At 34.9% G+C, this 26,160-nt stretch overlaps 1 protein-coding gene across 4 annotated transcripts in view; it reads left to right on the top strand.

The window, feature by feature from the left end:
- Nucleotides 1-25,519, top strand: part of LOC100373529 (E3 ubiquitin-protein ligase TRIM37) — a 35,314-nt gene extending 9,795 nt beyond the window's left edge. The window contains exons 4-22 of one of the 4 annotated variants that reach the window (XM_085491250.1): nucleotides 4,005-4,124; nucleotides 5,714-5,801; nucleotides 6,300-6,422; nucleotides 7,668-7,791; nucleotides 9,107-9,299; nucleotides 9,773-9,823; nucleotides 10,098-10,179; nucleotides 10,533-10,609; nucleotides 11,151-11,439; nucleotides 12,104-12,152; nucleotides 12,499-12,659; nucleotides 15,314-15,420; nucleotides 16,082-16,332; nucleotides 16,770-16,940; nucleotides 17,256-17,567; nucleotides 18,040-18,289; nucleotides 19,718-19,851; nucleotides 22,301-22,510; nucleotides 23,129-25,519. In XM_085491250.1, coding sequence (XP_085347376.1) covers nucleotides 4,005-4,124; nucleotides 5,714-5,801; nucleotides 6,300-6,422; nucleotides 7,668-7,791; nucleotides 9,107-9,299; nucleotides 9,773-9,823; nucleotides 10,098-10,179; nucleotides 10,533-10,609; nucleotides 11,151-11,439; nucleotides 12,104-12,152; nucleotides 12,499-12,659; nucleotides 15,314-15,420; nucleotides 16,082-16,332; nucleotides 16,770-16,940; nucleotides 17,256-17,567; nucleotides 18,040-18,289; nucleotides 19,718-19,851; nucleotides 22,301-22,510; nucleotides 23,129-23,211 — 2,875 coding nt within the window. In that variant the 3' untranslated portion in view covers nucleotides 23,212-25,519. Of the gene's footprint in view, nucleotides 1-4,004; nucleotides 4,125-5,713; nucleotides 5,802-6,296; nucleotides 6,423-7,667; nucleotides 7,792-9,106; nucleotides 9,300-9,772; nucleotides 9,824-10,097; nucleotides 10,180-10,532; nucleotides 10,610-11,150; nucleotides 11,440-12,103; nucleotides 12,153-12,498; nucleotides 12,660-15,313; nucleotides 15,421-16,081; nucleotides 16,333-16,769; nucleotides 16,941-17,255; nucleotides 17,568-18,039; nucleotides 18,290-19,717; nucleotides 19,852-19,915; nucleotides 20,005-22,300; nucleotides 22,511-23,128 lie in introns of all 4 variants that reach the window. The other 3 variants (XM_085491249.1, XM_006819930.3, XM_085491251.1) reach the window with 3 other exon arrangements.
- Nucleotides 25,520-26,160: the final 641 nt, after the last annotated feature.

Raw genomic sequence — 26,160 nt, 5'->3', positions numbered from 1 at the left:
AAGCACATGTTCATGTTCAATCAAAACAACGGTCTGGGGTTTCAGATAGGTTCAACTATTACAACGTGTAAGCGCCCAGTCAAACATTTATCAAACAATTTTTTATTCATTGTTGTTGTCGGACACTTTATTATGTCATGCATAGATATGTTCGTTTATTTACTAATAAATAAATTCTATTTTGAACGTTTCATTAATATAATAAACCTTGTTAATACAAACATGTAATACAACACCCCTAACATATAATGGAATTACCATCGTGAGAACAGTTTAGTTTTTTTCAGTGTAGTTTCTGGATTCAAGTTTGAATTGCTCGCTGACTATAAAATTATTGCTATTATGCCAAAGGGTGTAGACGAAAACACTCGGAAGGAGATTATTCGTCTTTTCTTTGATGGAAATAGTTTGCGAATGATCGCCAAGGAAGTTGGACTAGCGAAGGCAACGGTCCAGGGGATTGTGAAGCATTTCCGTCGCACCGGTTGGATACGTTCCGACAAGAGTAGCGGCCGTCGTCGACTGAAATCTACACAGGAAATCGTTGAGTTTATGGAATTTTGTCTCTTACAGAAACCATCCCTAACGGCAAAGGAAATACACATGTCTCTCTTGAGGGAAAATATTTGCGTACAGGAAAATTTGCCTTCGGTGCGTATGGTACATCATATAATGAAAAGTGATTTGAATTATTCGTTCAAAAAAATAAGTCAAACTCCTACTGAGCAAGTTACTGAAAGAAATATGGAACGAATATTACAATATATAGACACTGTTTCTCAGCTTGATCCACAAACTTTGCACTTTTTCGACGAGACTGGTGTGAAGAGAACGACTCCAAATCGCAATCATGATTACGGTCACAGTTTACGCGGTCAAAAGGCTGTCGAGTTTCAACGCTATGCTTATGACGTCAATTTACAGTGAGTCTCTTACACAACGCCCGGGGTGTAAGTAACTTCAACATTTTAGACAGTCCTTCCAATGGACTCGAAATGCTTAATTTTTTTGGAGAGACCATGGAGTTACTCGACGAGAATGGGCAACATGTATTATCACCAGACGATACAGTAATAATGGATAATTGTGGTTTTCACCATGGCCAGATAACTGAGCCAGCGCTTCGTGAAATGTTGGCAGCAAGAAATGTTACGCTACTTTTTCAACCACCATACTCACCTGAATTTAATTCATGTGAAATGTGTTTTTGTCAAGTGAAGAGAAAATTACGAGAAAATTATATGTTTGCCGTGTTGTTTACCGAGACTGCTATTATTGACGGACTTGCATCAATAACGCCCTTGATGTCGCGCAATTTCTTTCGTTTTTGTGGAATTGCCATAGTCTAGACTAGATAACATTAAAAAAACATACTAAATTTTGATGGTGGAGCCTTATCACAAAACTTACTGGAAAGTGTAAATTGATAAATAAATAAGTTTTTTCTTCAAAAATGTTGTCGATTATTTTTTTATATGAGTTGCGTATGGGGTAGGTCTGCCACTAAAATTAACTGTTACAGGGTTAGGGTTGACCAATAGAAACACTGGATGGAGAGATAAAACCGTTGAAATTATTTAAATTCTTTACTTAGTTTGAGGTTAGATCATTGTTGATTATTTTGTTTTCAAAACAATTCGTTTCCCTGGAGTTTAAAATTGCCCCGACAACTCTTCGTCACTGTCATGGGAGGACTTTATTGGAGAGTCTGCAACAACAAAAATACACATTTAATTATACTGTATATTCGACGCTAGTCTCACAGCCTATAACATTAAAATATTGACGAATGTGTTACAGGGTGTAAAAAATAATGAGTATACTCATAAATATAATTATTAAAATATCGGGTGGGCTCGCCTTTTAGCAGTCCATATACAACTTCGCAACTATCAGGTGGTTCGTAACCAGTCTTGTGATTGGTTGTTGACAAATGCTGAACAGGCCACGCCTCCAACTGTACCGTGCGTTCGGGCAAACCGTTAGGAATTCCTAAATGGAGTCAATTTGTGTAGTTTTCTTGATTTATTCTGCAGATATCGGTAAAATGTAGGTAGGGCTTTGGCGAAATTTGAAGAAACAACTAATATTCTTCAACCTGGTATTTTTTTTAGATTTTATTTTTTATTTTTGTCGTCCGTTTTTTCGAGTTTAAAAAATGTGAGCTGGCTGGAGCCTTCATCCCTTGTCCATTTCTTACACTAGATACCAGCCGATACCCCCCCCCCCCTAACAATCGAAGGAATTTACTTTTAACGTTTCTTGTTAATATTTATTTCCAGTTTTATGTTCGTTTTATATTTCTTCCAAGTGTTACACAGCAATGATTGTTATACCTACAAAGCAATGGAATATTCCAACTACCCCTGTTCCTCGTGCCCACACATCAAAGGCATACCGCGTCCGGTGTTTTGATTAACTGTCACGTGAGAGTGTATGTAACTTTATTGCGTCTACAACGGTCGTTGGGGTGTCCAGCGAAGTGTCTGGGGATGTTGCAAAGTCCCTCGGTAATTACCTAGCGGGTGCGCGAGTTAGGTGTATGTAAATATCTTGCACTCGCTGTAAATATACAACTTCTACATGTATATTAAACATGACCTTTTATGATGAACTCCAGTAATTTGATTTTACTCAAAATGTGTCACATGCATCCTGAGCTAAAAATATCTTGACACAATACTATTCTGTTAATATTTATTTTTGACTTTTGTCATGTCAGTTACAATGTATACGATACAGTTCCCTGCAAATGTGGGGGCTGATCAACTGATCAAAATTGTCAAATATTGATTTTTTTTTACTCCTAAATATTTATTATTATTCATGGTATTTATAATTAACAATAACACATCGCATTCCACTCATTAAGATAAAAGCTGTACAGATTATATTTCACTGTGCAACTTGGGTAAATCAATGAGCAAGTGGTGCACAAATAACATTTGGGGAAACACTGCTGGTACGGCATATAAAGTTGATATTTTATCAGCATGGATAGAATACAGGTTATGTGTGGGTCGTTGGCTACCATCAAAACAATTGATGGGATTCCCTTGATGCTTGTATTTTTATTTTATTCTGTTATCCACAAAATCCAGATAAAAAATATACGGTCACTGAACTACTTTTTTCCACAAAACCCCAGGTCAAACATCCATACAAATTATTTTACCATGTGTTCTTATGGTAAAAAGGTCTCATCATATCTCAAAATGTTGTTACAATATAATGAAAACAATTACATGTATACAAACGTAGTTATAAGATTGGTACTTACGGTTGTTAAAATTGATAATTATTAAAAAAACAAATAATAAATTATTGCTCCTATTTATTAGGTCAAATGCCTATAATTTATCAACATTGAGGGAAAAGTTGCTGATGATATTTAACTGCCCAGCTGGGTAATTTCAGTGAGCATCCTTAGACAAAACATGGCTGGTATTATGCCTGGACTTAATACAGCTACATGTATAAGCCTGAATTAGATATGCCATCCAGGTCCACCTGGTATAACAATTTTATAAATAGATAGTGAAATTAAGTGTGTGTTGTGAAAATAAAACCATGTGTTACAATTCTGATTGTTTATTTTTTGCGGTTGGGAATTTTCTCGATTTAAGGATTTGAAGGGCATTAGTGAGGACAATAAGTCATTGTCTTGAACCATTTGAGTGCCAATGTTAACTTTTGGCCCCATTTACAAAATGATTTTGTAAAGTCTCATCGTTCTCACATAAAATGTTGATAAAAATTGACAAACCTTTTTGATCAAAAACTAACAGCAATATTTGAACTGTCCAAAATTTTGTGTCAATTTTATAAATAAATTTTTTTTTTGCCTGGAAAAAATACCTGACACTCGTGGGTAAGGGACCACGAAAATTTGATATTAAAGCATTTTTTAAAACAGTTATGCACTAACATTGACATGTATAATAAAGACATTACTTTAGATTTGCCTTCTCATGAACCATGTGTAATTAAACTTTGATCAACAGAGCACCCTTACAACTACATGAACTGGTGAATTGTCGCTGGGCTGCAGATGTTACCAATCAGTTGGATACCTTACAGTTGGTCGGACCACCTTCAAGAACAGATGAGATTGAAAAAGACAAGTAAGTCGGAATCCTGATATTTATACATTTTTATCTTTTGCAAATACTGTAAAATAAGATATTTTTACTGCTCTGTGTTTAGTTTGAGCGGATTTAATTTTGCAGGGATATTAACTATGTTTTAAATATCGTGTTTATTCTTAAAACTCCAGTCATGTTAAAACAAATAATGTTTTCTGCACTCACTGAGCGCCAACTCTGAATCTTTAAATTTTAATATTCACTGATATTTAATTTAACTACAAGTATCAGCGAAATAAGCGAAAATAAAACCAAACTTGGTGAATTACTGATGATAGTAGTTTTCCATTTCTTTGAGATTTCTCCCATAATGCTTTATACGTAATACTTAGTAGATGCATGGTTTATATTTTGCTGTAACTTCCTTCTAAGATTGTGTACACTGCTTTGATTCCTTATTTGGTACCAGTACTTACATGTACCCAGCTGCATGTACCTTCAGGAAATATCAAAAATATTGATATCAAACTTAGTAAAATATACATAGATTAAACAGGAACTGAATTCCAATTGTAAGATGCATCTATGGCCACACTGGAAAAAAATATGTTTACCTAACACTTGTCCTCATTTGGTTTACTGTACGGGTACTTCCTTGTAAAGAAGAGTCATTTTGAAACGACATTGGGAATGCAATATTTTCAATAAAAGTAGTTTCAAGGACTGTATAACTATAAAATATTATTCTGTGACTGAAACTATTTTGGGAATTAGATTGATGTCCAGAAAGTTGTTTCCTGTATGAAGGTTGTTGAGGTCATTGACCTTAAAATATTGTTTAATTGAATGTGTTATTAATAAACACCCTGTGGTTGACAAAATGTAATGTTCATATCATTGCTCATACTACCACTATTTATTTAGCTAATGACTCTACATGTATGTGTGTAATCAAGTAATCAGAAATCACGAATAATTCACCCACACAGGATTAGAGGTCACTATTGCCAATAATGACATTTTTTAATTGAAAACTGATGTAGTATGTTTGTGCCATGTGACCTGTTAGTGGATTACAGTTGATGCCACTTTTACTAATATAATATTTTTATTAACGCTCAAAGGTAAACAAAAGTGACTACCGGTAATTGTAAAGATAAAAATACAAAAAATAAAACAATAACAAAACAAAAGTTCATTGCTGTCTCATGATACAAACTATGCAATATAACTGATATTTGGAACAGAAATTTAGGCGTATCTAATTTTAAGTCCAGACAATCAGGAGTTGAAGTTGCCAATAATGATAAATAACAAAAATGATTGCAAACATTCCAAGAAATGACTGAAGCTCTCGGAACTTGATGTCACAATCTTTCTTAACATTGCTGCAAAAATTTCAAATTTTGTTATCCCTGTTTATTTGGAGACATAATAAAAAAAAAAATACAAGTTTGGGCTTGACCAGAATTAATTCAGAAAGAAAGATAACATGGTGTTAAATTTGAAGTTTTCAAACTGGAAAGGATATACTTTTATTAACAGGGATGAAACTTGCAGGGTCTTAGTCTTGTTGTAATCTGTTATGCAGGAAATTTTAATTTTAATTTTCTCTTTTTCTTCTTCAGATGTGAAATGCACCAAGAGAAGTTAAGTGTATATTGTTGGACATGTAGGAAGTGTATATGTCATCAATGTGCATTGTGGGGAGGATTGGTAAGTTAGTTTTCACACATTCTATCTTGCTTTCCTCTGTTTCCTCTGTAAACAACTTTAGATTGCTCTGAATTATGTAAGATTAAAACAACTGATTACTAATTTTGTTTCAAAATCTAAGTGGTTTTTCACTGTATAGTTTTTATGATGGTTTTCTTGTTTCAGGGAATTTAAAAGTTAATCAGTTCAAACTGACAGAAACGGTCTTCTTCCCAACTGTGTGTGCATGCTAGTTTGTGTTTAGATACTGCTTGCATTCAGTGCATAGCAAACCGATCAGTAACATTCAAAGAATATAAGAAAAAAAAGTCTGGTGGTGGAAAAATTATGAACCCAACTGATATTTGGGAATAATTTAATGTTTCCAGTTTTAAGGTGTTCTAACAGAACAAACTGCATCTGGTTTCACATATGTTTTGTCTGTATTTCTCATCTCATATAACATTGTAACATGCCAATCACAGATATCTTCTCCTTTCTTCCTAACATGTTTAGCAGCATTCAGGGCATCAGTTCAAACCATTAGATGAAGTATATGAACAGCATGTCACACAAATCACAGAGGAAGTAGCTGCACTTAGAAGAAGGCTGATGGAGTTGATTAGTTTGGTACAGGAAGTGGTATGTAATATTGATAGATGTTTCGACACTTGTATGTTATATAGGATATACTATGAGGTTATTACGAGGATACTGCAAAGTATGCACAAAGACAGTACAGTGCGAGTATCGACCAACGCGCAGCGGAGGTTGATGCGACCGCGTACTGTCTAAATATTCTTCTGGGAATCCTGGGAATGCCAAAATCCAAAAAGTTTAGAACAGATTTAGGGAACTTTATTGTGTGGAGTCCAGTCAATCCTTGGGGCAGCCATGTTTGTTTTTATTATTAGAGGATGCTTATGAGTATAATTGTTCCATATTTGGAATTTATGTTTCCTAATATGGTAGGATGAAAATACCCATTCCAATACCGCTAAATTACGACATTCTGTAACTTGCATGTATGGCATAACGGTGACAGATGTATGATAATGTGTATTACGACTCGAAGTACATTCGGGAAAAATTGACATTACCATTATTAAGCTGCTCACCCTCTAGCAATGAAGCACTTCTGTATCATGGAAATGACATCTTTGAATCAACGATAATCAAAAATCAATTCAAAACAAAGTCATCCCTAAAAGACAAATATATCAAATCTCCAAATACTTAAATTTGTATAGATCAAAACAATATCCACACTGTTAAGTCGTCCATTATTTTACACTAATTATGTCACAGAAGTGTATTGTCACTTTGTACATTCTGTTTCCTGAATCAAAATAGACTCAAAGCAAAATAACTAAAAGTATAACTGCACAAAATATTTATTGCATGATTTTCAAAAGGTATCAAAAGTTGTCTTTCCATTCAAAGTTTTAAACACATAATTTTATTGGATAACTAACTGTATTTTGATGTGGATAACTAGATTTTCTGAGTAGCTGCCCTATCAAACAACTGGGTGATATTTTTAATTTTGACCAATGAGTGATTATACAACCATATTCGATCATGGTCATTTCTTGCTGTTGTAGTGGTGCATGGTGTTTTTATAACTTTGATAATATTCCCCTTCAGTAAGGAGTCTCGGACGAGAGATATTTAAGCATGTTAAATGTGTTTTAAAACACCTCATTGAATTAACGTAAATTAAGAAGTATGATTCTTGCAACGTATTGTAGGTAATGTGTATCATAATGGAACTGTGGAAGCCTAGAATCGTAGTTTGAAAGTAATGTATTCGCTCAGTTTCTGTGGACAAAGACAGCTTTGTGTTGAATATGTTTTGATGTATCATTTACTTATATACTTTCACAGGAACGTAATGTTGAAAGTGTGAGGACTGCTAAAGATGAACGTGTACGTGAAATAAGAAATGCAGTAGAGATGATGATAGCTAGATTAGAAACGCAACTAAAAAGTAAACTTATCACTTTAATGGGTAAGATATTTCTGTCTTTATGCTTACTGTATTCAGTATGTTTCTCTATTGCTTTACTACTGCTTTCATTATTGTGAATTGACGCTTTCTCGCAGATTGTGAGACTTGATTTACACTCCCTTAATCTTTTTGTGTGAATAGAATTACCATTACTCTCACAAGCTAACTATATATGAGAATTCAATGTCTTTGTGGAAAGAGAATCTCTGTGATGTTATTCTATTTTGGCCCATACTGTCATAGCAGATTACCTTTCTTAGAAGGCCGTGTATTCATGGTAATAAAAGATTATTGTGAGCTACCCCAAAATATGCATCATGACAGTATAGCAGGTGTATCTGTCAACCACATGGAGGGTGATGCCACTGCTTACTTTATGTGTTGGATGCAGATACTAAGTTGATACTGCAATACTACGAGACATTGTAATGTATGGAGATAGTGACTGATTTGTAATACTGTAAAAGGGGTAATTATTCACTGGGTTTTAATTTAGCTTATTTCGCTGACTGGAAAAATGCGCTAAATTAAAACACAGTGAGTATGTAAAATTTAGCATAAAACACATTATCTAAATGACGAAACCGTGAATTTAAAACCCACTGAATATGCCTGAAATGGTAAATCAGTGAAATTTAAACCCAGTGAAAATTAGTCATTTTACAGTATGAGGTTATTACAAGGATACCAAAAAGTATGCACAAAGACAGTACATTGGGAGTAACGACCGACGCGCTATGGAGGTTGATGTGCTGCGTACTGTCTGAGTGCATACTTTTAGGGATCCTCGTAATAAGTTTATTATTATACATCTTTTCCTCCCAAGGATACATCATGGGAATGCCGAAATACAAAAAAGTTTAGAACAGATTGAGAAAACTTCTTTGTATGGGGTCCGGTCAAACCCTGTGGGCTGCTGTGTTTGTTTTTATTGTTAGAGGATGTTTACGGATGAAAATACCCATTGCAATACGACAAAATTACGGCACGCTGTAACGCATGGTGTTATGGTGACAGATGTACAATAATAATAATTTCTATTTCTATTCTATGGTGTATTGTCATCCCACTTCTATGAGATATTTTTGATTTTCTCTTCACAAATCTCGTAAACCATTTTTCACCACTTCAACATTCGTACATTTCATAATTTGATAAGACAAATGTTTGCAAAGGTTACTGACTCTCTTGTCTTTAGGACCCCAGTGAAATGTTCATTACTACAACATTTCATGGTTTCCCTTGATTCACAGAATTTTGGAAAATTTTCTCTCAAAAAACATCATCAGCCTGCATTTCTAATCTTATTCCACAGGTCAAAAGAATCAACTAACGCAAGAAACTGAGCTACTAGAATCATTATTACAGGAGGTAGAACATCAACTGAGATCCTGTTTGAAATCTGAACTTGTTAGTAAAAGTAGTGAGCTGTTACAAATGTTCACTCAAGTTCACAGGAAACCCATGGCCTCCTTTGTTACGGCTCCAGTACCTGCTGATTTCACAAGGTTAGTTCCTGAAAATCTTCTACTTTATGAAGTGTAATCATGAACTAAAATTTTGCTTAATATCTGTGATACTCTAAAACAGTAGAAACATTTCATTATGACCTCATTTAACCAGAAAACATTTATTTTTCTTGGTTTTCTGCAATTTATTCGGATCATTTTAGCAAAATTACACATTGTTAATCGCATTCACGCATTTCTCCTGCTGCACATTTCACAGCAAGTACCAGTAAGGCGCATTTATGGTACTCAATGGCAGATCCTATTTTTTGTGTTTGGATATTTATCTATAGTTGCAGCATAGTGTCTAGCTGTATACTGAGCCATAATTGGTGCATGAAACTAATGTCAAACTATTTGGTAGTGCATATGCATGGAATTATCATATTAATGTTTATTTATTTATTGAATTGAAATGTCAATGAAAAAAAAATCATTCCCATTAGCTTACATAATACTTGTTTATCCCATAGTGAATTGGTTCCAGCCTATGACAGCAGTAGATTTGTCATGTCAACTTACAGGTAAGAATTTACATATTTTGCTTGATTTTGACATTCAAGAGTGCCAAGATATGTGTAATTCAATGATCCCTCCTGAAATCTCATTGCTGGCCTGATCTCATTGATGTGTAAATCTGTTAGGCAACAATGAGAGCACCTGTCAGATCACAGACCTAATATGTCATACAGTATACAAGGGTACTGGTACATGCATGACCATATTTTGAAATGCATGACCATTTCTTATATGTTCTATGAACTGATTAAATGTATAATTCTAAAATTTGATTTTCAGTAATATGCAGGCAAAGGCTGATCCAGTGTACAGTCCGCCATTGAATGTATCTGGACTTAGCTGGAGACTAAAAGTTTATCCTGTGAGTACATGATAGATGAGATTTGAGTTATCCAATTTTGCAAGATTTGAGCATTTCTAGAAGGCGTTGTTACTCTTTTAAAGAGAACACTGTTACCAGTATGAGTAATTTAATGTGTTACAGTTACATGCCGAATTCATTACTTTAAAGCAATTTAACCAATGTTATTGATCCAATCTTATTGTCATTTTAACTTACAAAATTTTAATCCCATTTTTATTGCCATTTCAACTTTGGAAATTAAATTTCACTGTTGTCATGATGATCAAGCTCTTTTGTTTATCCCATTGTACAATGTATGTCCATTAATGCATACATTTCATCAGGTAAAGATGTTCATTTGTTTATTTCAGGATGGCAATGGAGTAGTAAGAGGAAATTATCTTTCTGTATTTCTTGAATTGTCAGCTGGTTTACCTGAAACTTCAAAGTAAGTCGATGCTGCTGTGAATGTCATTCGGTTCAGTAATAATGAAGTTCTATCGACTGTATAATCAGCATTTGTAGTTTTCAGCCGTTTTTAATGCTTTGAATGCCATAATTTGTGTTCCAAGCCTCACTTTTAGGCCCACTTTAATGATATAAAACATAGGATTTCGCTATCAATTTGTTTTCGGCAGTTTGAAAGCAAGGCTTGGAATTTTATGACATCTGAAATGAATTGCCAATTACATTTGCTCAAATGGAAGTTTTGTTTGAAATGCATTTGTGGAAGCTGTTTTCGGTTTCTTATTGCTGGGAATCTGGTTCAACCCCGGTTTTAAGATTTTTGCAGTCTTTTTTTTTTCAAAACACAAGTATCCTTCTCAATAACACTTATCGTACTAAGTTTTATATGTGAATAATAGGATATATGGTATCCAAGCATCAGGAAGATTCTGAGTTCAAACCTGGCATTACCAATCCTGAGTTTTTATCCCAAATATTGATATCTCAAATATCATAACAGTTTGATGCCTTATTCATTCTAGGTATGAGTACAGAGTTGAAATGGTGCACCAGGCTTCCCCAGACAGCAGCAAAAACATTGTACGAGAATTTGCCTCTGATTTTGAAGTTGGTGAATGCTGGGGATATAACCGATTCTTCCGTCTTGATCTCCTTGCTAGTGAAGGGTATCTATTGGATGATGTACTAATTTTACAATTTCAAGTCCGTCCACCAACGTTTTACCAAAAATGTCGTGATCAACAGTGGTATATCAACCAAACTGAGTCTGCACAGAGGCAGTATATGGCCCAGGTTATTGACCTCAAGGAGGTAAGGCTATATCCATAATGTTTCATACTTCCAAGTGTTGCCTAGATTTTGATACTTGCATGTCATTTCTTAGTTCTATACTTGTGCATTATAAGATGTGACAGATTTCATTGATACAATCAGACTTGGGTGGCTGTGGGTAATTAAAGCATTTGTATGACAAAACGGGATGGGGTTTAAAGTGATTTTAATCATTATGCACTAAAACCGTTCATGGGAAATGGTGAGAATAAATATATTAAACCTAACATACAGTAACCCTAACCCTATTACACAAAAATAATGTGTCCATTTTTGAAAAATCACATGTCTGTAATTGGCTACTCATAGTTCTAGTTGAAACATTGTAGGCATGCATTCCTATCTAATGTTGTTGAAGTTAAGGGTCTTGTTTTCACATTTATTTTATACTTGCAAACTTTTGTTTACGAGTATGAAGGTTCAATGAGATTGCATTTGCTAATTATCCATTGCTCATTATGGGGATTAAACATCTGTGAAAGGCTTGTGGGGTTTCCAAAACCGTATATGTGTAATATTGTTGTGTAGTGATGGCAATAAATACCTATTTGGATGATAGTGAACGTTAAAACTGATTTACCCTCCGTTTTAAAAACATCTGAAATTCACCCACTGACTGACTGTCTGTCTCTTTTGTCAACAGAGGCTTGCTGTGGAGTTGTCAAGACAGAAAAGAAATGGTGATTCACCAGGTAAGATTTAAATACATTAGATTAGAATCGTGTATAGCCGGCATGCTGTGACATCATTTGTTTACATTTGGCCCAACCAACATGAGCATTGCTGACAGAAGATGGTATGAACAGTATAACACCCACTCAGGATCTCTTGTGACAACAAAGCCCGAATTTTGCAACAAAGCTGAAATGTTTGAAAAAAAGATTGGTGATAATGAACAAGGCTAAGATATTTTTAATTGATAGGTGAATTTCCAATGCAAGTCCTGGATAATCCACTGCCCATTGCATCCTTTTGTTGTGCATACATGTATGTATGTATTAGTATTTCTGAGTGTGTTGTTTTTTTATCTGTTTATAGAGAGCCAGCTTGTATTGATAGAGAAAGAACAGTGTAGTAGTGATGTATCTAAGCACCCTATAATCAAACCTAAACCAATCAGAGCTATGTATCCAGTAAATCTAGGTAGTGGTGATCAGAATATGCCAAGTAGTGATATAGAACAACCAGAAGAACACCAGGTATGTAGTGTTTACATGTAAATAATAACAAATTGTTTTTCTACACCATATAATATCACTTATTTGTGGCTGACCAGTGTGCCCGCTAAGACATTCTGATGCGTCGCTGACTTACAGAACTTTTTTGTGACACAACTAGTTATGCTCCTTCCTAGCACACTAAAGTTACAACAAAAAATCATACATAGATATTGTATTCCCGAAAAACATCCCACTATAGTTATGGAGTTTGAAAATTGATAAAATGGCGAATTCATTCAGATTTGGCTACAATAAATTGTTTCTTTACCTACAATGGTTATGAGAGTAATTAGTCCCCGTTCGGACGCAGTCCGAAAACGGGGACTTATGTTTTGCCCTGTGTGCGTCCGTGCGTCCGTGATCACCTGTATCTCGAACATGCATGGACCGATTAAGTTCAAACTTCACTCATACATCACACCTTATATGGGACATATGCACATGCATTTATTTCATGATCCGATTAACGATAGCCGAATAGCGGCCATTTTAAGGCCGAAAATGCATCAAAATCGCACATTTTCACCATTCCGGACCCGGATCTCAGTTATGCAAGGACGGATTTTGTTCAAATTTGGTACATACATTAAACATAATAGGACCTTGATGCACGTCATTTTTTTTTTTTTGGATCGGGTTCGAAATGGCCGACTGGTGGCCATTTTGTTTTAAAGAATTCAGTTCTGGATCCGTATCTGAGACATGCTTGGATTGATCGAGTTCAAACTTCACACACACAAGGTACATCATGTCACAAATATGTATGTGCATTTGTTTCATGATCTCATTAACGATAGCCGAATAGCGGCCATTTTAAGGCCGAAAATGCATCAAAATCGCACATTTTCACCATTCCGGACCCGGATCTCAGTTATGCATGGACGGATTTTGTTCAAATTTGGTACATACATTAAACATAATAGGACCTTGATGCACGTCATTTTGTTTTTTGGATCGGGTTCGAAATGGCCGACTGGCGGCCATTTTGTTTTAAAGAATTCAGTTCTGGATCCGTATCTGAGACATGCTTGGATTGATCGAGTTCAAACTTCACACACACAAGGTACATCATGTCACAAATATGTATGTGCATTTGTTTCATGATCTCATTAACGATAGCCAAATGGCGGCCGCTTTAAGGCCGAAAATGCATTGAAATCGCACATTTTCACCATTCCGGACCCGGATCTCAGTTATGCATGGACGGATTTCATTCAAATTTGGTACATACATTAAACATAATAGGACCTTGATGCACGTCATTTTTTTTTCGGATCAAGTTCGAAATAGCCGACTGGCGGCCATTTTGTTTTAAAGAATTCAGTTCTGGATCCGTATCCGAGACATGTCTGGATTGATCAAGTTCAAACTTCACACACACAAGGTACATCATGTCACAAATATGTATGTGCATTTGTTTCATGATCTCATTAACGATAGCCAAATGGGGGCCGCTTTAAGGCCGAAAATGCATTGAAATCGCACATTTTCACCATTCCGGACCCGTATCTCAGTTATGCATGGATGGATTTTGTTCAAATTTGGTACATACATTAAACATAATAGGACCTTGATGCACGTCTTTTTTTTTTTCGGATCAAGTTCGAAATGGCCGACTGGCGGCCATTTTGTTAAAGAATTCAGTTCTGGATCCGTATCCAAGACATGTCTGGATTGATCAAGTTCAAACTTCACACACACATGGTACATCATGTCACAAATAGATATGTGCATTTGTTTCATGATCTGCTTAACAATAGCGGAATGATGGCCATTTTAAGGCCGAAAATGCATCAAAATCACATATTTTCACAATTCCAGAACCGGATCTCAGTCATGCATGGATGGATTTTGTTCAGATTTAGCACAATGTGTTGTACATATGCAGGTGCATTTCGGTCATGATCTGCTTTGAATGTATATGTCACTCAAATATGAACGGAACGGGGACGTGTCATTGACAATGACTTGTTTCAAACCATGAATTATTCTGCAAAAATTGTCATTTAAAAGTATGGAAACCCACAAAAATGTGTATGTTACAGTAGCACATTTCAATTTGCAATCTGCTGATAAATTCATAATTTTTCATATCTTCTTTTTTGCAATGTGACTGAACAAGCTCAAAATTGACTTTGTTCATGTGGTATTAGCAGTATGACTAAACATATTTTATCCTTAGTGCAAACTAAGAGTTTATCTGTATCAGACTGCATTAAGTATGTGTTTCTGACATCATTTCAAATGCCCTTTCTTGGAGAGTGACTGTGAGTGCTTGAAATTTAGAGTGGAGTCAGACACACCTTACTGGTATTTTAATATGAGAAGGAATGAAAAGTTTATGTTCAAAAATATGTCTCAAAATGTATAATAATAATATTATAATGTAGTATGATAATAGGGTGACAAACTTAGCATAGCATAATCTATTGAAATGGTGTTTTGACAGAATTTGGTTACATTCCTAAGAAAAAATGATTCCTGCAACATCTTAACCTGCCAAATGACTTGGTATACCTTTTAAAATAATTATTTACATTTCTCACCATTGAAGCTTTCCTGATATTACTTGTCAAAAAAGTCCAGGTATTTTATTTATTTTGGAAATAAATCAATTTTTATCCTCTCCTCAGTTGAGTGATGAAGACAATGATGATGATGAAGATCACGAGGACAGTGAGGATACTACTGAAAGTTCATCAGATAGTAATGATGAAAATGATGTTGATGAAGAGACAATGTAAGTATTGTCAGTTTGAGTTTGCATTGTAATGAGAATATGACGAGCAATAGTCATGACATGTACAAATCATTGGCGTCTAGGTTTCTATATTCTTGTGACATCAACTGCTGATTATCTCGGAATTTCTTTGCTCGACGAAAAACTCAAATTTAATAAATATATAATATTATTGTATATCTGTCACTGTAATGCCATATTAAAGTTACGATGTGTCGTCATTTTGCGGTATTGCACTGGGTATTTGCATCCTACCATATTAGGAAATGCGTGTCAGTCGATGCACTATACTGTATTAGTGTGGTAATACTTCACAGGGTCAGTACTGTGATGGTGATTATTAATGATGTAATATGAACGATGCCATGAAATTTTAATCATGTTATTTGTTACTGCATGTTGATAAAATTAGATTAGGTGTTATGCAGACTAAAACATTGTTTTTACAGCACACTACTACGCATGTGCAATGATTGTTATTGTGTGTACCAAAACAATTATTGCTTATGCATATTTTTTTTGTCAAACAAACACTTTACATTTGTTCTACAAGAATAATGCTTCGGTTAGTGATGAATCATAATACATGTAATATTCATTAATATACAGTATCAAAAAACAACAAAGTGAATGTCATGTTCTTGCCCATATTGCAATTCAGGTCTGGTGACAATGATGTGGAAAATTTACAGCAAACCTGGGATTCTATAGAGCAGCATCCACTGGATACAACAGCGTGTCTAGCTAGCCATCCTGTGGATAATTCTAATCTCTTACTGGATGGTGCAGTAGGTTATAGTAGTCAAGCCCAGGCTGATGAACTGATGTTATTACAATTGTTAGATTTACAAGACAGATCAACCGCTGACGATAGGTGGAGTTTTCATTCAAGACCAACTCTTGCATTTGGAGGTATGGTAATTTTGTTGTTAATATAGTAAATGCACTACTTATTCACTGGTTTTTAATATCGCTCTTTTGTTAATAAATGAAATTCCCTAAAATAAATCCACATGAACTTGTGGTATAACAATATAACCCAATGTTCCCTTGCCAAGTTTGTCAACTTAATACTCGGTGAAATTCAGTCAGCAAACATAAATGTAATACACAGCCCAACCCTTCAGCAAAATTAAACAATCCCATACTAAGTTGCAAACCTTTCTTAATTCTCTTTAAATATAGTGACTAATTCGTCACTCGTCAATCAACTAAATACTGTCATGAAATAATAAGTGATTTTCCTAAGCTTGAGCCTGGAAAATTGGGTTTGGCCTGATTTTCAGTTCTTCTCTGGTTTAGTTAGCTTATTACAATGTAAAATAACACTTTAAATTTCTCTCACACAGGGAGAAGAGATCGAGATAAAAGGAAGAAAAGACAGTTACCGTCTCTGTCAGCTGACAGTATGTTACAGCATATACAGGAACAGATGGCACAGGTGACTGCGACGGCTAATGCCTTGGCAGCAGAGAATGTAACGCCCAGTGTCAGTACATCACAGTCTGATAGCAGTATAGGTATGGCACTATTTTGTGTGTAATAATGAGGTTTATCTATTTCTAATGATAGTAACTAGGGGAACATTCACAGGGGGTTATGTTTGACACCAGGCCTGGTTGTTGCCTTGTATGCACTATTAAATTGCCATGTTCACACATTCCTGTCGCGAGATCCTAGCATTAAATTTGTTTTCTGTGGCAAAATGTGCTATTCTTGTGAGTGAACATCCAGGCTTTTTCACCACCTGGCAAATATTGTGAAAACAATAGTCAAAATCTTACGCACACACAAAAAAATAAAAATATTGATGGTAGTAGTTTTTTCTTTTGCAGGCAGTAGAAATAATCCCAAGTGGTATTTTGATGATAGTTTGAAGCCATCGCATCAACTAGCAAGTGGTGATGCAAGCACGCTATCGCAGCCAGAAAGATCTCGCACTCGTCCACAGATGGAAGCTGTTAGATCAGCACATGATATACTAGATAGTTCTAGCCCGTTGTCACTTCGAATGTCTGTCACTAATGCCAAAGAGGAAGAACAACAAGCTGCTGGTGGCGGCGATGATGTTGTCAGATCCAATGCCCCTCTTCCAACAGTTGCCAACCAACCAAGCAGTGCTGATGTTGTTGTCATACCAACAAGCAGTAAGTGCATTCTGAAGTCTTACAATTAGAGAAGCAACCATGTGGAAAACAATTTTGCCTGAACATTTTTCATATCATCAGTTTGTCAAAAATAATTCTAGTGATTCAAGTGACTTAACAGCGTGAAAAAACAAAATTAAAATAACATAAAAAATAGCTCCAACATCAGTAAACGCTGTGCTTCTAATAGAGATAACACTATACAAAATTTGCTCTTAGAAGCATGTGTATTTACATACATGTATATGATTGAGGTCGTCCATGGTCAAAATAAGTTTAATTTTTGATCCATCACTCAATTAAAGAATTCAGAATTTCTGTGCACTTCTAAATAGAGTGAATATGTTTCATCAGACCTGCATACATGTAGGAGATAAAATGAAATTTGAGGAAAATAAGAATTGCGCAAAAAAAAAAAAAAATCTATAGAATGCATAGTTTTGTAAATTTTACGTGTCATCTTTCTACTCAGGTGACCAAAGTGAGAATGTTGATGATGACGAGGATTCTGTCGAGAGCCAGCCTGAAGTCATGCGTGGAGGGAGCACTACACCAACTGCATCAGCCGAACAGTTAATGGAAGAGTACCCTCTGTCCCCAAGCACAGCTGATACGTCTTTGGAACAGTTTCCATTGCTAGATCAATTTCCTCTCAACCATGATTTAGATGCCAAGTCGGTAATACCATCTCTCAATACAGCTAGACTTGTGGCTAGGATGAGGTAATAAAAATAAACGATTTAATCTCTGACTTCATAATTGGACATACTGTAGGTTATAAAGTGAATCTTATTTGTTCTGTGTCTGTGTCATTAATTGGTGTAGCTTTTTAGCTCCGCTGTTGACTTTGTCGAGCAGAGCTTATCATATGAGTGATTGTCCGTCGTCGTCCGGCATCCGTGTCAATGTTTTACTTTTTCAACTTCTTCTTGAAAACTACGAGCCTGAATGCTTTGATACTTGGTGTATATGTCGCTTGGGTAGACCTCTCTCAGATTTGTTCATTTCATGATCATATCTTCAATTCTCTAATTTTGGTGAATATTTTTGTCATTTTTGGTAAAAAGTGATATTTTTGACTTCTTGTTAAAAACCACAAGTCCAATTGCTTTGATATTACATATGTATGTACTACATGTGGACCACTCTCAAATTTGTTCATTTCATGATGATATCTTCCATTCTCTAATTTTGATGAATATTTTTGTCATTTTTGGTAAAAAGTGGTATTTTCAACTTCTTGTTAAAAACCGCAAGTCCAATTGCTTTGATATTACATATATAGGTACTACATGTGGACCTCTCTCAGATTTGTTCATTTTGTAATGATATCATCAATTCTCTAATTTTGGTGAATATTTTTGACATTTTTGGTAAAAAATTATATTTTTGACTTCTTGTTAAAAACCGCAAGTCTAATTGCTTTGATATTACATATATAGGTACTACCGGGTACATGTGGACCTCTCTCAGATTTGTTCATTTTGTAATGATATCTTTAATTTTCTAATTTTGGTGAATATTTTTGTCATTTTTGGTAAAAAGTGATATTTTCGACTTTTTGTTAAAAACCACAATCATTTATGGTGAAAAATAATATTTTTGAATTCTTGTTGAAAACAGCGAGTCCCATTGCATTGATACTATGCATATTGTTCATTTTCTAATGATATCTTCTGTTCTTTAATTGTAATGTGCATTGCTAACAGCGGAGCTATCTCAGTCGAGAGGCTGCTTGTTTGATAGTAGGCATGTGGCTGGTAGTTGGCATGTATAATTTTTGTCATTGGATTCCCTGATACAGAATTCTTGTGGTGATGTTTCATTTGTTTTGATGACTTTTTTTTGAGTCTAGTTTTTCTTGTATTACATTTAAGATGTTATGATTGGGATGAGTTGCAAGTGCTGTAGAAGACCATTTTCAACATATTATTGACAGTACACTTTGAACATTGTGTGGGTTGGTTGTGGACAATCAATAAGAAACTGATTGGGACCAAATTGGTTTGGCAAACGTTTCAACTTCATTTATAGTCGTCTTGTGCCAGGCACAGCTTTGGAGAGACATACAGTACACAGTGTTACATGTCACACATTTTATATCTAGACATACAGTACACAGTGTTACATGTCACACATTTTATATCTAGAGACCGAATGATCACAATGAGAAAGCCTGACAAGGAGGAAGTGAACTCACAGTGGAAGACAATAGGTCCTGATAACTCAATTGTCTCAGCTGATCCTACAGAGGTGCTAGCTGAGTCCGCTTCATCCACTGAAGGTAAATTCATCTGATGCTTCTTCTTTTTTTCTTTTTTTGTTTTGTTTTGTTTTTTCTTTCACAGTGCATTGACTGAGCCTGGCAAACCTGACCAACCTTGCCCCTCTACCTCTGGATCTTCTGTATCTTCTTCCAAAAGTAACAGACTTTCAGGTAGAGTTGTACAAATCCAGAAAAATAACAATAATGTCCAATTCTCCTGTCCCTTAACGATTAACTGAAATTTAATTGATTTGTTAAAGTTGTGTTTTTGTTTCTTCATCTGTCTATCTTGTGTCTCAGCGTCTGTCCACTTTATACGGTTGTCAGCATTGTGCTATGAACACTTAAGAAATCATGCCCAGGCATTTGGTATGAAATACAAGTTTTGACCAGTTTGTGCAATCACATCAGGTGTGACCCACATTCAAGGGTCATGGTGTTTTTGCAGCAAAATTTGTAAGCTTGCAATTTGCATCTAGCCATCTACTGTGCATTTTAAGTACATCTAAACATTTGACAAAAATAAATGATTTAATCAATCGTGATAAGCCACTGTCAAGCATCATTACGACATCGACTCTATTAGAAACGCATCTCAAAGTGCTTACTAAAGTTGTACGCTACTGTAATAGTATCATCAGAGATGTCTGCTTCACATACTGTCTTAAGTGTTTTCAGTGCATGTAGCCTTTGATAACTACTAACAAAATAACAAATAAAGGGTTTGTACTGTCACTGGATGCAAAGTCGCGATGTGTCCTTGTCTCCAGAGATTGTTATGCAGTGGTTATCTCTGGTTGCTTACTGATGATATTAGAATGCATGTTTGAGTCGCATAGATGACAATGAGTTTTTGCTTACTACATTCTCCCTGTATTTATCTGTAGTCGCTACCTTTATGTTATGTTTAAACAAAATCAGGTTGATACACGTGAAATTAAACGGTTGCACGAGAAGCATGGTTTGAGATGTAGATTTAGAAATAACTTTCTGGTGTTCATGCACTTGATTGCAATAATGTATTTTACAATGAACAGTGCTATAATAAAGAAGTAGTAAAAATTAGCATTACAACTTTATTATCTTATTTAAAAGAAAACATGCGAAATCATGCCAAATTTAATATTTGCATTTACTGAGTATAGAACAATGGTGTACATTTGTATTGAATTTAAATTCTCATATAATAGAAAAATATTATCTAATTGAAAGCTCGTTATAAAGTGGAAGACAATTTATAGCCGTATGAAGATTCATATCTACAATAATATGTGACATTGTCTGTGTCACCAAAGCATGATTTACAAATATAAAGAAATGTTCCATAGAAACCAATGCAAAACAATTTTCATAAAATTCTGACTCTTTCTGAAAAATTCTTGTTGTATATATCTCTGGAACGTTATTATTGAAAATGACATTTGTTTTGTTCCAAGCCTTCTTAAACAAATATGAGACTGTTGTGTTTAGTCTGTAGTCATTTCTGGTTGATAATTTATTTGGTTTTAATTAACACTAATCCAAGGAATTGGTGACTAGTTGTTATTTTGTGTACTCCTACTGACTCAAAGTTTAAAATGTTGATAATGTGTCTGTCCTCTTTTATTACTGTGTAACCATGTCATTGTAAAGTATTGTGATGTTTTGTATTGTTTTACTAAACACAGACATTTCACCAACATCATTTCTTGTGTACACACACTCATCAGCAGATTATCATGTTAACACATGCATCATAGATAGGAACACTACCCAAGGCAAAACTTTAATGCAACACTTTTTAATTTTCAAGATAAACGTCATGTTTAAAGATAGCGCATGTATATAATTAACTGAAGACTACAGACAAGATGACCGTACTCATTTGACTTAGCAACCTTGCTCAACTAAGCTCCCCCCCCCCCCCCCCTAACTTTCAGGCATTTTCATTTACGTTCGGCTAAGAACCCACTCTTTCCAAAATGCCCTAACTTGGTTTTGAGCATTGTTTGAATTTTCCTAATACCGATAATCAAATTTATATCCATAATAATGCCTTTCAGTCTTGTGAAATAACTACTCTGTTACAGTAGAATATACAGTAGTGTTCTAATCGAGATTATTTTGACGTAATTAATTAAGCACGCTTTTGAAAACTGGTTAAAAAACATTCAGAAAAAATGCTAACCAACGATTGGACAAGAAAAGCGCTAACCTTTTGAGTTTAATGAATGTATCACACAATACTTGCCTGTCAATCAGAGTTCAGTTAACAAAGATGAAGCTGTGGTGATCTGGAACACAACTGACAAGTACATCACAGTACATAGTCAAATCATTAAGAGAAAAGTATATGGACCACAAAGCATACTACCATGAAGTGATGTCAGGTGTTTGAATAGGGCAGTCACATCCTACTTCACATGTTATGTTATATGTATGTATCTGTGTTGTTACATGTTTGTGTCTTTGGCTCATACTTGTCTAGTTTCCTGGACTCCTGGTTTAACTATCTATAGTAATACAACATGCAGTGATGATAGAAGGATTTCCTCATATTTAGGGGCGACAGGCAGCCTTTCTGATGTTAGTGGTGAGAGGGCACCATCTGACCTGAGAACCAGGGATCCATCACCTCCTCCTCCTGTGGCTGTTACAAGAAAGAAGACGTCAGGATCAAGTCGTAGTACTAATTCTCGTAAGTGGAAAAATATCCAGTGACACACATACATACATACAAATACGTGCCACTACATGTAGTTTGTTTTTACCAAAAAAATCACTGAAGTGGGGGTCAGATAGATGTCACATTCACGTTAGATTCATCTCCTGGGCTCAGTTGTATATTGTGAAAATTCAATTTATGAACTACACCACAAAAACTGTATGTCATCTGTTATTACAGTTTTATAGAACAATACTCGTACTACCTAAAATTTGTAACTGTGAATAGTTTTAATCCTATGCACCTAAACACACTTCATGTACTACAGAGTTGACATTGAGTCACATAGTGAGTGTGAAACAATAAGAATGCTTTATTTCTGCTCATGTATTGCCAATTGGGAAGTAGTTTATGTCATTGTTGTAGCATTTTTAAGGGGATGAGTCTAAACAGATCAACGTGAATTTGACATGAATCCTTCATTAACTTAACCACCTTAACCTTTCACATAATAAATTTGCATAATGTTTTTTTCTTCAAAATTTTGATTAAAACCTTTTGGCAATATGAATAAATCACTAAAAAATCTAATTACATTCATTAGAAATTACTGAATAGATGTTATACTGTTGTATCTTGTTTTATTTTCAGAATCATCTAGCATTCCTAGCAGCCAGGATGTTTTTGGTTTATTTGAAGATGATAAGGACAAAGATCAACAATCCATCTGTTGATAGTATACTATGCTGTACCTGTACACCAGAGATTTTGTTTCTGATGTTTAGAACTTGTGACTTTAATAATAAGAAATTGTTATATAGTATATTATTATATAACATTTTCTGATGGGTTGGAAACGAACACTATGGCTAAATAACGCTAATTTGAGTACATCGTCAATTGGCAGACTTGGCTTTCGGTAATTCGTCAGGCATAACTCTGGTGAGTTGGCAGCAAAGACTGGCTACACTGTGCTACCATACTTCATATTAGTGATACATCGTCAGTTGACAGATTTGGTTTTGGACAATTTGACTAGCATAAGTCATTGGCAACGAACACTATGGCTACACTCGCATCACTTCACTAAAAATAGTGTCATTGCATGGTTTGTTTTTCTTTGCATATAGTTCAAACATGAAATGATTACATTTTAACACATATGTTAACTACATGCACCCCAGTCAAGCGATTTCATCTCTATAATTGTAATTTAAAATCAGTATTCCACAACATAAAACAAAATTTTAAAAATTAAAAATGTAATTAAATGATTTTTGTACCCAGACGATGAATATATAGTTAATTGATGATACGATTGCAAAAGCTGACTGGCAGTGTGCCCTCTGTGCTGCGAGTCAATTTATGAAAACTATGAAATATATGAAAACTACCACTGAGGGTGCACTTCAAAGTGTTATCACAAGGGGTTTTGCAAGCATGTGATGAAGAATGCTGAAGAATGAATTGATATTGAGTTCTCCTTCTGAACTGATAATAAACATAAAAATTATGTCAAAAGTGTATCTCACTTGACCAAGGTGGAGAGCAAAGGAAATTTGTGCATCCAACCTCTCAATTTTGCATGTTTTGCATCGCTATTGTATTATTTTATCTCTGTGTTGTCAAGCAGTTGCGACAAATTTGTCATATATGGTTTCGTTTTCCCTCATGGTGCTTTGCCAAAGGTGGTGGGGAAAAAATCTACCTTTTGTGACCACACCAGTAATGATGTCTTGGTTCACATCAACTGCTACATGATATATATGCTTGCATGTTATTTACCATACTCACTTGCATTTATGAATATATTAATATAAGTTATTCAAAAATACTTGTATGGAGTTTGGTGACAGAATTTGTTTGTTTAGCCCATCTAATATCAACTTTAGTTGCAATGATTGTTTTTAATGTTTTAAAGTAAATCAATCAATGATAAATGAATGCGTAAACATTTACTGGACTGAACACTTGCAGTCAGGTTGAGGTTTTTATACCATGTATTTGACGTTATGATAGTTCATTTTAGATAATATAAGACGTGATCCATCATAATGGATGTGCATTATTTTTATTTGCAGTAAAACCAAAATTACAGAAATTTCAATTTCTCTAGTTTTTGCTACCGAAGATTCACATTCTGTTATACTTGATTACCGGGTACATGTAATTTTGACTTTGTATGGTAAATAACTGGCAAGCATACTTATACAACTCGTTCAACTGATGCTTCAATACTCTTTTTGTATATATATTTCAATTGTTAATTATGTACATTCGTAATAATGTTATTGTAAAATAAGTGAAAGTTGTAATTATTTCAGGAGGGCAACTGCAAAACCGATGTAAAAAAAAAATTGTCTGGCATTTCTTTCATTCACCTTTTCAAATGAAGTGAAAGAGATGCCATATTACTACCGAGGTACCAACCCTTAAAATTTAGTGTTGAGTCCTTTATGTATCTAGCCGAGAATCTATGTAGCGTTCCATTAACGTCTAGGTATATAGGTAGGTCATTTATTGACTGGAGATTTGATTGGTTGAATGAAATTCCATCAACTATGCCTAGAAACAGTGCTAGTAATATCTCATCATGGTCAGCTAATAACTGTGAATTTGATTGGTTGAATGAAAGTGCCATCAACTATCCCTAGGTGTCTTCACGGTCAGCTATTGACTAGATTTGATTGATTTAATACAAATTCTGTCGACTATATAAAGCATAGTCAAAAATCTGGAATTGACGTGATTATTCAAACTGTTGAGTGAACACCACTTCTGACAACCATTGTGTGTGACGTTTGCATATATGTACTGGTACATGTAGCTAGGCATCATGAGTGGAACACTGCATAGATTCTTGGCTTGGCTATCACATATCTGGTGCACCTGTGTACAGAATGAGGTAGTTGTACATGTTCACTTGCATTTGCTAATTTTGTAATATAGTGGTTCTATCGTATATGAACTAATGCTGTGTGGTATATATATATATATTTTCTCTTAAGCCTTTGGTTTGAATAAAAGAATATAATCTTTAAAGACTGTGTGCATTATCAATGACTGAATACCCATGTCATTTTGGTGTCTTGTCAGACATTTTCTTTCATCAAATGTACATAATCATGAACTCTAGCAAAAGGAGTGCGTATAAGTGCACATAAACCCACACTTGCATTTAAGAAAGAGTTCCTTTTGTACCCCCATCCTTACCCTCCATCACTCCCCATTTAATTGTACATGCCCCTTCTAAGGACATCTATAGTTATCTAGAGGGGGCATATACAAATGAATTTGGTCACTTGGTGTTAGGGGGGTACAAAAGGAACTCTTTCCTGCATTTATTGTATTTTGACCACAGATGTGCATGCGCGGGAATTGAGTCACAAGCGATAATACACGATAAGAAAATGACATGCTATGGCCATCTGACGCATGCGCAACATGTGTTAACTAAAATAATAACATTTCATACATCTAATGGCAAGTCTGTTTCGTCCTATTTCAATTTGCCTTTCCTCAGCAGTGTGATAGTTTAACAAGCTCTGTGCATAACAATCAAAGGTTTGTTTATCAAATATTTGTGTAGCTCGCATTAGATAGAATCTGCCATGCTCTTCATTGTTTATTTCAGAGTTTTTACTTGCTTATTTGAAAAATAAACCTATTTAACATTAGTGCTA

This window comes from Saccoglossus kowalevskii, chromosome 16 (genome assembly GCF_978046115.1).
Source record: "Saccoglossus kowalevskii chromosome 16, keSacKowa6.1, whole genome shotgun sequence".
Taxonomy (NCBI): domain Eukaryota; kingdom Metazoa; phylum Hemichordata; class Enteropneusta; family Harrimaniidae; genus Saccoglossus; species Saccoglossus kowalevskii.
Note: the sequence above shows the minus strand (reverse complement) of the source record. Positions and strands in the feature narration are given on the sequence as shown.